General features: G+C 44.6%; 1 protein-coding gene across 1 annotated transcript in view; it reads left to right on the forward strand.

Annotated features, from left to right (window-relative positions):
* slc33a2 (solute carrier family 33 member 2) overlaps window positions 1-13133 on the forward strand; it is a 45625-nt gene extending 32492 nt beyond the window's left edge. Inside the window, exons 6-8 of the mRNA XM_076270756.1 lie at window positions 4730-4830; window positions 6519-6628; window positions 10569-13133. Of these exons, the coding sequence (XP_076126871.1) occupies window positions 4730-4830; window positions 6519-6628; window positions 10569-10781 (424 nt within the window). The 3' untranslated portion in view covers window positions 10782-13133. The remainder of the gene's footprint in view (window positions 1-4729; window positions 4831-6518; window positions 6629-10568) is intronic.
* Window positions 13134-14469: the final 1336 nt, after the last annotated feature.

Genomic DNA, 14469 nt, shown 5'->3' on the forward strand with positions numbered 1-14469 from the left:
TCGCTACGTGATGGTTTTCTAATGGAAAATATATAGGCTTCCTGAAAGATAACCTGTCTACGATGCACCCTAAACACCGGGCTGGGACATTTCTGCTCAAAGTCTCAAAAAGCATCTGAGTCAACGTTCATTCCCAAACACCCATATAGGCTACTTCAACCCTTTATTTTCAAAGGTGATTCAAGTAAGGAAGAGCATGGCTCAAAGTAAAGTAACTAGGACTGAAACTACATAAATTCGTCAAAGTGAATAATTTGTGTCAACTCGCCATGTAGATTTTTTAACGCACCCGTGATGATCTACATTTACCAAATGTTTTAGAGCGCATGTTGAGAGATTTATCCATGGCTATGGATAAATCTATTGCCTATGGCTATACCGTGAGACTGAGACGCTTTTTGTTTGTTCGAAGTGCGTGTTAAGGGTGTGAGAGGGGAGTCGATGTGCTTTGATTCCAGCTTGTTAGTTGTTGTCTTTGCGATTAAAAACGTGTGTGTGTAAAGTATCCAAACAACGATAACGCTTTCATTATGGCTGCTTTAGCCACAGACCTTGAGCTACTGTACAGTGGATTGGGTTCCATTTAGAAGTGTCCACTTCAATTGCGCTTTCCGTGATTTACACAGCTGCGTGAAATATACTGATATGCAAAACTATTAACTTTTCAGCCGTGGCAGCTTAAGTCCGCTTGATACTGTAAGCTATTGGTTCCCAAAGGAGATTTTATTTGGGTCGCCAGCATAGCCTAGTGACAATTTATGTTGTGTAATAGGCCTAGCATTGGAACTGACAGGGATTGTTTTGTTTAATAATAAATAAATAAATACATTATGCTGCTGCTTTCCCAAATAAAATGTAGCCTACAGGTTACAGATGGGCAAATGACGCTTTGGTGAACCACTAAATCACAGCAGTGTGAAGCTAGCAACACTAATGAAAAAATGCAATATGGCTGCCACATGTAGATTTTTCAACATAAAAGTCCTTACCCAAACCAGTATATGTAACCAAAAATATTGGTTTGCTAAGGACTTTTATGTTGAAAAATGTATGTATGGCGGCCATCTTTTTGCTTTTCAGCTAGTGTCGCTAGGTTCACACTGCTGTGGTTCAGTGGTTCACCAAAGCTTAATTTGCCCATCACTACTACAGGTGTACTTTTCATCAGTCCAGTTGCAATGGATGGACTGTGATGAACTGCCCTACTTGTGATTGTTTAGAGATTTTAAAGGTTTTATAACAATGCTACACATTTTTTGGCAAGTGCTACAAATCTATTCACCTTTGCAGCGCCAGTAGGCTACTTTGTGTGCAGCCGCAAACAGACATTCCAAACAAGCAGACACAAAAGTTTCAAGAGTGGGGGATGGAGTAGAAGATGGAGACAAATTCATTAATATGGTTTATTTTTCGCAGCATGGATGTACAGTACATCTAGTTTTTTGTGCATGTGTACATGTATTGAAGTTACGCTTTTGAGGAGATTGATGTGCAGGTAGGAATTACTACCAGTAACTTATGTGTGAGAGATGGTTTTATGTTGCCCATTTCATTTACATTTCAATTGTAGTCGGATGTGTGATGTGAATCTGGATGTATGATACACATTAGAAAACACTGTATTCATATTTACCCCCTTTCTTTTGTAATCCATCATTTCTACATCTTTTTTTGTTTGTCACTTAGAAGTTAATTTTTGGGCCCTATCATGACAGACAAAAGCGCATCGTCACTCGTCAAAAGCTTATTCAAATTTAGTAGGATGTCCAGTCCACATTGGGATGGTTTTTGTTATCAAACGTTGAGCACATGGCGCAACAAGGTGTTCCTAGGTTTCTTTATCAGTCATGGGGGAAATGTAATGGAGTCAAAGTATAAAGTCTAACCAAATAGAAAGACTTCGGTAAAGTACAGATACATTAATTAGTTACTTAAGCAGGAGAGAATTACATCTACTTTGTTACTTTTCACCACTGGTTGGACTACACATCTTCTGTATCCCAGGACTTTGTCCGAGTGCAAATAGGTTGTGCACTGCACATGTTGCATAAGACCGCACACCTGTCCACGATCATGTTATCGTTTCAGCTCTGAGCACGACTGATGTAATGCAATCTATAAATAACCTTTTTTACGCTGCTCCTCTGGAGAGAACAACAGTCGTTATCGCTAGTGATGGGCAAATGAAGCTTTGGTGAACCACTGAACCACTGAACCACAGCAGTGTGAACCTAGCGACACTAGCTGAAAAGCAAAAAGATGGCCGCCATACAAACATTTTTCAACATAAAAGTCCTTAGCAAACCAATATTTTTGGTTACATATACTGGTTTGGGTAAGGACTTTTATGTTGAAAAATCTACATGTGGCAGCCATATTGCATTTTTTCATTAGTGTTGCTAGCTTCACACTGCTGTGGTTTAGTGGTTCACCAAAGCTTAATTTGCCCATCACTAGTTATCGCACACAGCAGCTCTGAAACCCACTGTTCACCGTAGGCTCTCATCAGCACCGTTTCCCAACTAGAACTGGCGTTTTGTCACTGTGTAACCAAACCCTTCAAACGTTAGTCACTTTCTGTGGGCAAAGTGATGATGAAGGAGGAGGTGTGCACTTTTTCCTGTTCCTTTTACTTCTTTTTCTCTCTCTCCCTCACTCCCTCGCCCTTCTCTCTGTCTCTCTCTTTCTCTCTCTCTCTCTCTCTCTCTGAGAAAAAGCTGCTCTGACTAGCAGAAGGAATGCTGAGTTTCACACGCGGGGCGGCCGACACTGTACGCATTGAGGCCCCGGACCGCTCCAGCCTGGGCCTTGGCTTCCCACAGATAGGGTTTCCCCCCGTTGTCCGCGCAGGGCCGCTAAAAGCTAATTTGGACACTTATCCCGATCCCATCTGCAACGCTCGAGTGGCCAAAAACTGACCCCCTTACACAGATCTGCATCTGCAATCTGAGAGCGTAAATCTTATCTTGGGGGCAGAGCCGGCAAGATTCGCCCGTTTCTAAACTCATTTTCAGCTCCCTCTCTCTCTATCTCTCTCTCTCTCTCCCTCCCTCTCTCTCGCTCTCCCTCCCTCTCTCTCTCTCTCACTCTCTCACTCACTCTCTCTCCCTTTATCTCTGTCTTGCTCACTCTCTCTGCATTGCCGTTTGAAAGGGAGGGGAAATATGAAAGAGTGTCATTGAGAGGGAAAGAAGGAACAGAAAAAAAGAGAGATCTAGGGGGAAAATAGAGTTAGTTCGTTTGCATGAGAATGACGGCAGATTGGCTTTCTCTCGTGCGGCCGAGCAGACTGCCAGTACTGGCCATTCTGATGGATCCCTCGCCCATCTACACCAACATAAAGGTCAGAATGGAGACGGAAGCATCATTTGATAGAATTTTCTTTTCTTTCCTTCCCCTTCCTACCCAGTACCCATTTTTTGCATTATTCATGACTTCCCTTTCTTTCTCTTTCTCTATCTGTCTTTCTGTATCTCTCTCTTTCTCTCTTTCTCTCACTATCCCGTCTGTGTGCCCTGTGTCTCTGGCCGGTTGTGTTCTTTAGGCCAGTCAGGCAGAGAGAGACTCGGTCTGCCTCGACCACTGCGCCAGACTGGAGGTGGCTGTGGGCAGTCCAGCCGAGGCGACTCCTCCGAGGATCCCTCCATCTCTCACATCACCACAGCTCAAGACCTTACAGGCGCCCAGACACACCACACACACATAGCTAGCACGCACAGCTAACACACACACACACACACACACACACACACACACAGTCACTGTCCAACCACATCGGAAGTTGTTAAAACCGCTCCCACGTTATCAATTAGTGCAATTTAGTGGAGGGTTCATGGGGGAATCTGAATTTCAGTGACACAGCTCGCCTCGGCGCCTGAGGCGGTTGTTCGCCTGCCCCTCCTCTCTCTTTCTTCTCTCTCTCTCTCCCTCCAGCCCCTCGCGCTGTGATTGACGGGCCGCTCGGGGTACTCTGATTGGCAGCGGCCTAATCCGCGGGTGATTGGGAGATAATGGCTCCGAACGACCGGCCGACTGGCCAAGAGTGAGACGTCTGATGGACGCTAATTAGCCTCAGTCTAATCAGGCCCGTCACTGGGGATCTTGTCAGGTTATTGATTACCCCGTGAACCGGGCACACCAGGATGCTCTTTTAAACCGCTAACGGGCGATCAATTAGCGTGTCTAGAGAGGAGAGAGAATGAGCTGTGCCGTTTAGGTCCACTCTGTGTTTGTTTATGAGTGTCCATTAGTGTTAGATAGCCAATAGTAGTGTAGGAAAACACGAGTAGAAATAATGCAGGAGAGAGACTCACTATATTTCTCTATCCTCAGTATCACAGAAGTTATATGTGATTGCACATACAACTAGTAAAACAATTTTGTTGCTTTCATTTGAGCTTTCTTACACATCAATTATCCAATTGAGGTTCTCATCTCATGTCAGCAAATGCTCAGTCGCAACATAACACAACATAACACAAGCACTCAGCCTTGATGACAAGTAGCCTTGATGAAAATAAGGCTCTGCTTGTAGTCTTGACAATACTACATGAGGTCCTTATGGTCTACATGGATCAACATACTACAAAACCCTAACATATCTTCAGTGTATGGACAAAAGGTCATATGCAAATGATTGTTTGGTGTTATTTGGTGTTGTTTGGTGTTGTTTGGTGTTATTGGGTGTGGGGTGTGAGCTGATGTTGCCGTTGTATTCTGCCCTTTGTAGCATCGGGCTGCTAATGAGGCGCGTGTTTGTGATGAGGACAGTGGGCATGGTCTTCCAGAGCTCCCTGCTGACCATATTGGAGCCATCGCCACTTATGAAAGGTAAGCGACATGTAACACACACACACACACACACACACACACACACACAGAGTTTCAAGCTGTTTTTCTTTTAGATCTTCTTCTTTTAGTCTTCTCATCCTTTCGTTCTTGTAACCATACTAATCACATGAAATATTTGCCTAGTCTTTTACCAGATAACGAAATATGGATCACTATTCTGTCAGTCTCTGATGCAGTAGTTGTATGTTTCCTCGTGTGCAGCACATAAGCAGAGGCATACTGTATGTAAATGGAAGGGACTGTAAACTGAGATTTCTCAGACGTTAGTGACTTGTATGTTTAAAGGTTCACCCTTTTCCTCTGCCTGTCAGTGGTAAGATAGTTCATCCGTATCTTTCACCAGTATCCTCAGTGGCTGCACACGAGGGTGCTAGGTGTCCACGTATCTGCGGAAGAGGCTGCCGTATTCAAGCGCCGTCTTGCGTAGTCGTCGACAGTTCGGTTGGATGGCGCAGACACGTGTGATTTGCTGGTGGTCTGGCCCCAGTGTGTTATTCTCACCGTCGGGATGCTGTTTGATAAAGCGCGCAGCTCCAGCTGCCTCGGCTCTCCCGTCGCCCCGCTCCTGAGATGTTTATTTGATGGATATAAAGGGATGGAAATCGGGAGGAACTCATGCAATTTTAGCTACTGTACTTTTCTTCTTTTTTTGTATCTTTCATCCACCGAGGCTGATCATTGTTTTCTGTCATGGTGCTTTTTTTTGTGTGTGTGTGTGTGTGTGGGGGTGTGTGTATGTGGGTGTATGGCCAACCCCCCTAAACCCCCTGGTTGCACCACACTTCTATCCTCCCCATAAAGAAGCGAGGTTCTGCCGAAATGGTTCAATATTGCATGAGACACCACCCTCAGCAGTGGGGAGACGTTTGCGCTGTCTGTGGTTCTTGGATAAGTAATGGAGAAGTCTTGTTAGGCAGAACTAAAAATTTCCAGTGAATTATTCAGCACTGCTTGATGCGGAAGGCGCACCGCGTCATCTCTGGCATGTGGTGGGGTTGGGTTGGTGTTCAGGGGGCTGACGCAGTGACATACAGAACAGGGCAACTAAAGCAATGAGCTCTTGGCCCCCTCATTTCAAATGGGGTGGGAGGGTGGGTGGTGGGGGTCTGTTGGTCATTGATGGCAAAGTTCCTGCCCCCTAACCCTAGCCAAAGGCCCAGCTTGGCTGATCCACCGTGCCCACATGCCCCTCTCTCTCTCTCTCTCTCTCTCTCTCTCTCTCTCTCTCTCTCTCTCTCTCTCTCTATCTCTATCTTTTGCGTTCTTAGCCAGAGCTGGTGCAGACTGACCTGGCTGCCAGAAGACCTCACCTCAGGTCAGGAGCAGGATTCGGCTGAGCGCTCACGTCGATGCTAACGCTCCGGTGGCTCAGAAGTGCTTAGCGCTCGAGAGAGGCTGCTCATTATTTCACAGCATGACTGTCTGCTGCTAACCAGCTGTGAATGCAGGCGGAAAAGCTCTATCTTTTTTAAAAACCAGATACATCGTTTTAAAAAAGATCACATCTGAGGTCAGGGGCTTGTCTGGGTCTTTTTTTTATTTCCATGCTGTGAGGGTTTTGTTTTCACAGGAAGTGTAACTGTGTAGCCATCTGTGTGTTGTGTATGCTGATGATGTTGTTGTACAGTATACTGACTGGTGGCGGGTTGTGGTGGCTGTCGCTGCAGGCATGTCGGTGTTGAGTATGAGCGCACAGCATTTCCTGGGGGGCCTAATCACCACCCTCACCTTCACTGTCATGATGCACTGCACTCAGCGCGCCGAGGAGAGCATCCAGGTACCCAGCAACACACACACACACACACACACACACACTTGTAGAGATACACACATGATGCATTGCAGGTACGCATCCAAGTACGCAGCAGCAGTTACTGCTGACAAAGCATACGCACATGCACGCACACACACACACACATACATAAACAAACATACGCATACACATACAATCATACTTATGTCCACACATAGAAACACACACTCTTACTCTATATCTTTAAAATAAGACATTTACTACACACTGTTATTCATCTGGTGTAGAGCAGATTTCAGAGGTAGCAGGTAAGTGATGAGGTGTGCTGGAGTGTTGTTTCCATGTGAATCATGTGAATCTGAGCCTTCACAGGCACAGGTGGTGTAATGTTAATGTTATGTAATATGTAACTGAATTGGGAATTTCTCGAGTAGCGCTGTCAGAAACTAATGACGTTCTGCAGTCGTGATGGAACCAACTTTTATCTCGTAAATTGCCCCACTAATAATGACCTGAATGGTACGAAACTTCTGCAGTAGTACAACTATGACCTTTAGTCCAATAACGAGGCATTAGAAAGTTTGTAAGTGCACCAGGAGTTTATTTAAATAAGACTTGCCTGAAAGCCCTGGCAGGAAGCATGCATAAGGATGTAGATCCAGGAATGCACTAATATTTTGTTCGTAGTCCAGTTTGCAACAATTATTAGTTAACACTAAGTTGTAAACACTTCGGAAAAAAATATTTAAAACTGGATATACCAAAAAACTCAAAATCAACATTTTTTGGTATATCCAGTTTTAAATATTTTTTTCCGAATCAGCACCTCCAACCGCATAGCGTACCTGGTTACCGCCCAAAAATTTTGAAAAAAAAAAACCCCCACAGTAAACCACTCTTGAGGTTGAGATTTTTTAACATTGAATATGTAATGAAGGAGAACTCTGAGGAAACATTTTTTGAATTAGCAGTAACAAACAAATCCCCTTATTGGTTAAATCAAATGATACTCTCTGGTTTATGTTGCTTGTTATATAACCCGAAGAAGTCATCGTCGGCAGCATTGTCTGTTGTCTGTTTTTGTTTTCCAAATTCTGAGGAAATTCGGAAAAAAAGGACATTGGACTTTAATTAGTCCTGGTTGTAAACACTTCGGAAAAAAATATTTAAAACTGGATATACCATTTCGGTATATCCAGTTTTAAATATTTTTTCCGAAGTGTTTACAACTTAGTGTTAACTAATAATTGTTGCAAACTGGACTACGAACAAAATATTAGTGCATTCCTGGATCTACATCCTTATGCATGCTTCCTGCCAGGGCTTTCAGGCAAGTCTTATTTAAATAAACTCTTGGTGCACTTACAAACTTTCTAATGCCTCGTTATTGGACTAAAGGTCATAGTTGTACTACTGCAGAAGTTTCGTACCATTCAGGTCATTATTAGTGGGGCAATTTACGAGATAAAAGTTGGTTCCATCACGACTGCAGAACGTCATTAGTTTCTGACAGCGCTACTCGACCAGGGTTCGACCAAGGGAAAAAAGGTTCTGGGAGGGTGTTTGGCTCGGGGTCATGGTGCAAGGGACCCTAGGGTGAAATTACTCCGAACCATCGCTTTAAGAAAGGCAAAGCAAAGTGCGTTTCCTCACCACCACCTCCTCCTTATCCTGTGGTGTCAACTCAGTCATCAACTGAAAGTCAATACTCTCTTTCTACCACTCTCTTTCTTTCTTTCCTCCTCTCTCTTTCTTCTATTCCCTCAATCAATGCAGCCTTGCAATGACACCTTGTACAACTCATGTACAATAACTGAACAGTAATACAGACCCATCCAGCTCATGTCAGTTCCACTGGCATCAAGTCAAGACGCACGTGAAGAGATGTGGTGCTTTGTTTATGTGCAGCCTTAGAAAAGGTGGAAAATGCAAATCCAAACCTGCTATGGCATTATGTAATGCTTTGAAATAGACACTCCCCACCTTAAGAAAGGTAGAGCATTAATCAGCTGGCCCTGCAGGGCCCCCACCCCTCTATCTGTCTACTCTATGGGATTACATCACATCCTTTGCTCCCAGGTAGAACACACAGGTTGATAGGACTGCATAGCATCAGTCAGCTGTGACTTTGTTGACCTGATCAAGTGAACTTCAGTTCTCTCTTTGACACCCACCCTCTCTTCCCTCTTTCTTTCCCTCACTTTCTTTCTCTTCCTTTCTCTCTTGCTCTCTCTCTCTCTCAACCACACAATTCAGTCTCTCCATTCTCTCAATCTTTCGTACCTTCTTTCACTCTTCTCTATTTCTCTCTCCCTTCCTGTCATTCTTTCACTCTTTTTCTCCCTCTCCTTTCTTTTTTTTTTTGTTGTTGCTCGTCTTTGACAACTTCTTTTGTCCCATTTTAATTGGGGCATCGCTGCCTGGAGGTGTTCATTCGTCGTTTCTCAACATCACTCAATCAGCTATAAAGGTGATGAATTATTATCACTTAAAATAAAAAAAAACACACACTCTGAGGATACAGCCAGCTCCTTGGTGTCCACGCTATTTTTAAAAATCCGAAACGACAGAGGAATAATCATAATAACTATTAGCAAAGAGATGACGACGAGAACCCTAGGGTCTCCTTTTTTTTAAATGACATACATAGTGCTGCTGCAAGCTTGGTCTGTGTGTGTGTGTGTGTGTGTGTGTGTGTGTGTGTGTGTGTGTGTGTGTGTGTGTGTGTGTGTACGTGTTTTTAAGGTCATATCGAATGACAGTGAAACCGATACCCTGAGTGTTTGGTAAGGGCCCAGGAGAGAGAAACAGTATACATTAAACAAGTTTGCTGGAATAAAAGTACTTCACTTAACTCCAGTCACATGCTCGCCGTAGACCCAGATTGAGTTCCCAATCCCCCCTCCCTCCCTGCACCCTTGCTCCTCGCCATAAGAACACAAGGTGGTGGGTTAATGTCTCAGGAACCCTCCTCGTACAGCCTGCCCACTGTAAAACATGGTGTAAGCGGCACATTTGGGGGATAGGCTGGGGGCTGGTGGTGAGGGGGGGGAATAAAAGGGCCTCGCTGCCTATTCATCCAAAAAGATCCCACAAAGTGCCCAGCTAACAATGCACTATAGCACGGAGAGAGAGGGGGGGGGGGGGGGGGCAAAATTCTAATGGGCCACTACCCACTACCAGGAGTCTTGTTCTTAACGCAACTATTTTGGAAAATGTATCGCATTACGGACCCTTTTAGTATGCTTCCCTACCCTCCACAATACAGAGGGCGCAGATGAAAATCGTGGATTCCTGGTATTTCGCTGTAATCTGGACACCCTGGGAAATGCTCCACTCTCTATGTCCACTTTAAAAACCAATGCGTTTTCAGCGTTATCGAAATGGCGCGCTGAGGGAGGCCTCCAGGCCCGGGCCGTAAATGTGTCCCCTTTATCTGGGCTCGTTCTCCTCATCGGCCGCGGGCCTCTCTGGGCCACCATTAACCCATTACTGGCGCTGAGTGGCAGTGACTAACAGTGACTAACGTGTCAGCGTGACCCGGGGTCCATTCAAAATGGCTGGAGATTTTCAGAATTAGCCACACCCCACCCACCCCCCCCACCCCCGCCGAGACAGTCAGGTCCTGGTTTTAAGGTGTGAAGGATAGTTGCTCTTTTCAGTAGTGAGCAAAAGACTGCCTCAGACTTACACTCAGCATTCTGCCTCAGTGTAAACAAGTTTTGTTAGTTACCATTAGTATATTCAGTCAAAAGGGTCAGTACCCTTGCCTTGGCAGGCAGTAGATTTAACATTTAATATTGACAATATTTCAACTGTAAAAATCATAACCTGTTGTCTCGTCTTGCTTGGCTGAAATAAACATGTGGAATAAAGTCCTGTCCTTTTTTCGACCTCTTCCTTTTCCCTTCTCCTCCTCTTCCTCCTCTTCCTCCCCTGTATATCCCATGCTCCCTCCCTGTAGGCCACCCATTACAGTTTCCTGGCCACGCTAGAGGTGCTGGGGAAGTTGAGCTTCAGTGCGCTCGCCGGAGGGTTGGTGGACTCGGTGGGGTTCGCTATCGCCTACCTGCTCTTCTTCACACTGTCCGCCATCTCGGCCCTTCATGTGTGGAAGGCCACGCTCACCGGACCTCTCAAGGAGCAAATGAACACCACCAGCCACACTGACAAGTGAAAAAGACACAACTGTACTTGGTGTGTGTGTGTGTGTGTGTGTGTGTGTGTGTGTGTGTGTGTGTGTGTGTGTGTGTGTGTGTGTGTGTGTGTGTGTGTGTGTGTGTGTGTATATATATATATATATATATATATATATATATGCTTGGTTGTGTGTGTATGCTTGATTTCGAGTGTGTGTGTGTGTGTGTGCTCATGGAGGTGTATGTGGTTGGTTGTACGTGCTTTGTGTGTTTTGAAGGGGCTTGCGTTTCAAAACAAAAACAGCCAGCACAGCCTTCTGAAAACACAGTATTCCGCAATTGCAGTTAACCAGCATTTAGCCACAGAAGCACCTCAGGAAGTACGTTTCTGAGAAAAGGAAAAAAGAACCAAAATCAATCAGTCGATTTGCATCTGCGCTGTTGGACACGACCTGACAAACTCAAGGCAATGCTTACCTATGACCTCCTACTACCTCGCAGTAGTGCTTCATCTCACAGTTAGAGCAGATAAGCTGCATGAGCGGTAGGTTGGCTTGTTTACCAACATCTAATGAAATATTAAAGCCGTGCAATATAACCTAAGGTAACGCTATCTGTCAAGCGGACCATGAAGGTGCTAGGAGACTCGTAGAGTTTGCTCTTAAAAGCAACAAAGCCCTTCTGCAATGTAACTACAGGACTACAAAGCATGATGTATACTTCAGTATATCCAGATCCTTGTGTCACAGTGGGTAGTTCACTGTTATCAAAAGGACACACATTATCTTTTTTTTCTCTTTTATTTATTTATTTTTTTGGGGGGGGCTTTTTATGCCTTTAATTTGATACGACAGTGGAAAATGACAGGAAGTGAGTGGGAGAGAGAGTCGGGGTGGGATCCGGAAAGGACCACGGGGCGGGAATCGAACCCGGGTCGCCAGCGTACGGTGCAGGTCCCGGACACACATTATCTTCTCATGACTTTCAGGCTACGATAAATCACCAGGGGAAATACAACATATAGTGTAGATTCCACTGTCCATTCTATAGATTGATTTTTTATTATTTGTCACCCCATAACATTAAAACACACACATACGTGTAGCACGGTGTACTGATTGTGTATATGGTGTAAAGTTTGCTTGCCAGGTGCTGTGTTGCTTTAGCCTGGTCCTTACCGCCTACATAGGATGGTAACGACCAGGCTAGTGTTGCTTATGCAGGACCACTGAATCACTGATGCCTCAGGGTATGAAATTGTATAGGCCTGTATAGGCCTTACTATGGTAAGGCAACTAAACCTAATAGGCTGCAATAATGCTCCTGCTGAAAGAAACTAACTTAGGTAAGTGTGATTTGTGACAGTGATACTTGAAGATGCATTCTGTTCTCCCTGAGTATATCCCTGAGAACGTTTCATTAGTCCATTAGTTAGCATTAGCCTCCTAGCATTCGTTAAGTGTAAGATGTTAGATGTAGTGCCAAGTTTACATATCTATAAAATATGTGTCATTACTGCTTAGAGGAAATCAACAAAACTACAGAATCGACTGTGTTTTTATCATTTTTATATATAAATATATTTTTCATCTTTTTATTTCTCTGACTTTGCCAGTTTGTGCTGTCCAGATATCCCAATATCTTGTTGGTGTGCCTGGTTGTTTGTGGGTGTTAAAGTGTGCTGAATGCAGTGTGTGAGAGTCTGGAGTACTGACTGTGCACTGTGTTACACTGGAGCTATGCAGTTGTCTGTTTATGCATCCCGCCTGCCATGTTTGAGTGTCGAGTCACATGGTGTAAAATAGAATGTACTTGTCTCCCAGGGCTTACATGTTTATACAAGAAGATCATGCAACAACACTGAATCTCCATGATTAGGAACCATAAAATTAGATACCCCACACACACACAAAATGCCACAATGTTATGCATCAACCCTCCAGGACAGTCTATCAGCCATGATGGTAATAATTTCACTAATTGCAATTGACATAATAATTGAAACACTCTTATGTTAATTCTCCTGGTCATGACAAAGAATGTGTTCACCTGGGGTGAACTAGAATCAAGAATGAACTGAGCCCTTTTTGTTTTAGCTGTGCAGTACTGTCATTTTGTCGTTCTTGTGTCTTTTCTTCAATGTCAAGTATATGCATATTTGTATAATTGTGCGAGGTAATCATTAGAGCCACTATTGAAATAAACCAATTACTCCAACAGATCTGGACTTGTTAGACATTAACAGCAGGAGCAAATTGTCTCTGTTATTGATGAATTGCAATAATTGTAATCTCCATTCATCATCAATATGACAAACTCTTTAAGTAAAGCACACCCTGTCTCTACTCTGTGTGAAGAGGCATGGCACAAGAATAAAGCTTCTACAGATATTATTGCATAGAAATCTGTTTATTTGTGTGTGTGTGTGTGTGTGTGTGTGTGTGTGTGTGTGTGTGTGTGTGTGTGTGTGTGTGTGTGTGTGTGTGTGTGTGTGTGTGTGTGTGTGTGTGTGTGTGTGTGTGTGTGTGTGTGTGTGTGTGTGTGTGTGTGTGTGTGTGTGTGTGTGTGAGTGTGAGAGAGAGAGAGACCGTATGAGAGAGACGTAGATCTCAGAAGATCTAAGTTCTTACCAGAACTGCACATCTGCCCCAAACTGATCAAGATCAACACATCTTCCCCACACAAACACAAATCACCACAGACTGACCTCAAACCAGCCAGATGTCTCAGACTGAGTACCTGAGTGCAGACCTGAGAGCAACTGGCTACAGAATGGAGCCCCCTGTAGCTCCATCAGAGAGGTGGTGCATGTCTCTACAGTGGTACTCAGCCGAGGAGAGGGCTTTACTGTACGAGGCATTACACCGTGACACTGTATACCCTCTCGCACTATAGCGGTCAAATGACTACATGCTGAAGTAAGGGGATTAGCGTCCCTTACAACGCGCCCTGAATAGACCTCAACTTTGCTCATTCTCATCCACCGTCATTATGTATGGCGACCGGAGAAAGGAGGCCAAAGTAGCGAGGCTTAGCGTCCTCACATCTCACGCCCTGGACAAAAGGGAGCCAGGAGTCCTCCCTGAGCCTCCGTAGCAGTGCATTCCAGAGGCCCATGTGTATCAGTTACCAGAGTGTCTCCTCCTGCCACCCCCCCCCCCCCCCAGTCTCAGCCCAATGCAGCCATGATGCAATACTGTGACACCGTTAAGCAGCGCAGGCCTGCGTGCACCGGCACACCTGTTCACTCGCTCATATAATGATGGCTGCCTGCTAAATATTTATGTATTTTTATGTACCAGAAAACTTTAATAAGAAACAACTTAAACTTTTGTTGTTGAAACATGAAGTTCATGAAGCGTAATCTAGCCAACAGTAATATATTCCAAATGTCTATTATATAAGGTGCATGCAAGTTAAACAGATACTTTTATTCTAAGCAGTTAAACTGAGCCATCGTATCTTATCAAGCAAAATCACTTGTTCAGGACAGTATTTCTCAGGTTGTGTGGGTAGATTTCTAGGAGGTGTGTGTGTGTGTGTTTGTAGCAGGGGCTGTGCTCACAGCCTGAGGTCGAACATGAAACATGCTGTTGCAGGAGGGGAGAGAAGGGAGAGGACGCGGGGAGGGTGGACGGCCGCGCTTTGTCTCACCGTCTAGATTAGAGGGGGACCACCAGCTGTGGGCGTCAGATTGGTGGGAGTTACCCAGCTGGGGTAGAGATT

This window comes from Alosa pseudoharengus, unplaced genomic scaffold (genome assembly GCF_046254945.1).
Source record: "Alosa pseudoharengus isolate Yale_2024_CS ecotype anadromous, Long Island Sound unplaced genomic scaffold, YU_APseudo_1.1 YU_APseudo_1.1_scf_6, whole genome shotgun sequence".
In the NCBI taxonomy this organism is placed as follows: Eukaryota; Metazoa; Chordata; class Actinopteri; order Clupeiformes; family Clupeidae; genus Alosa; species Alosa pseudoharengus.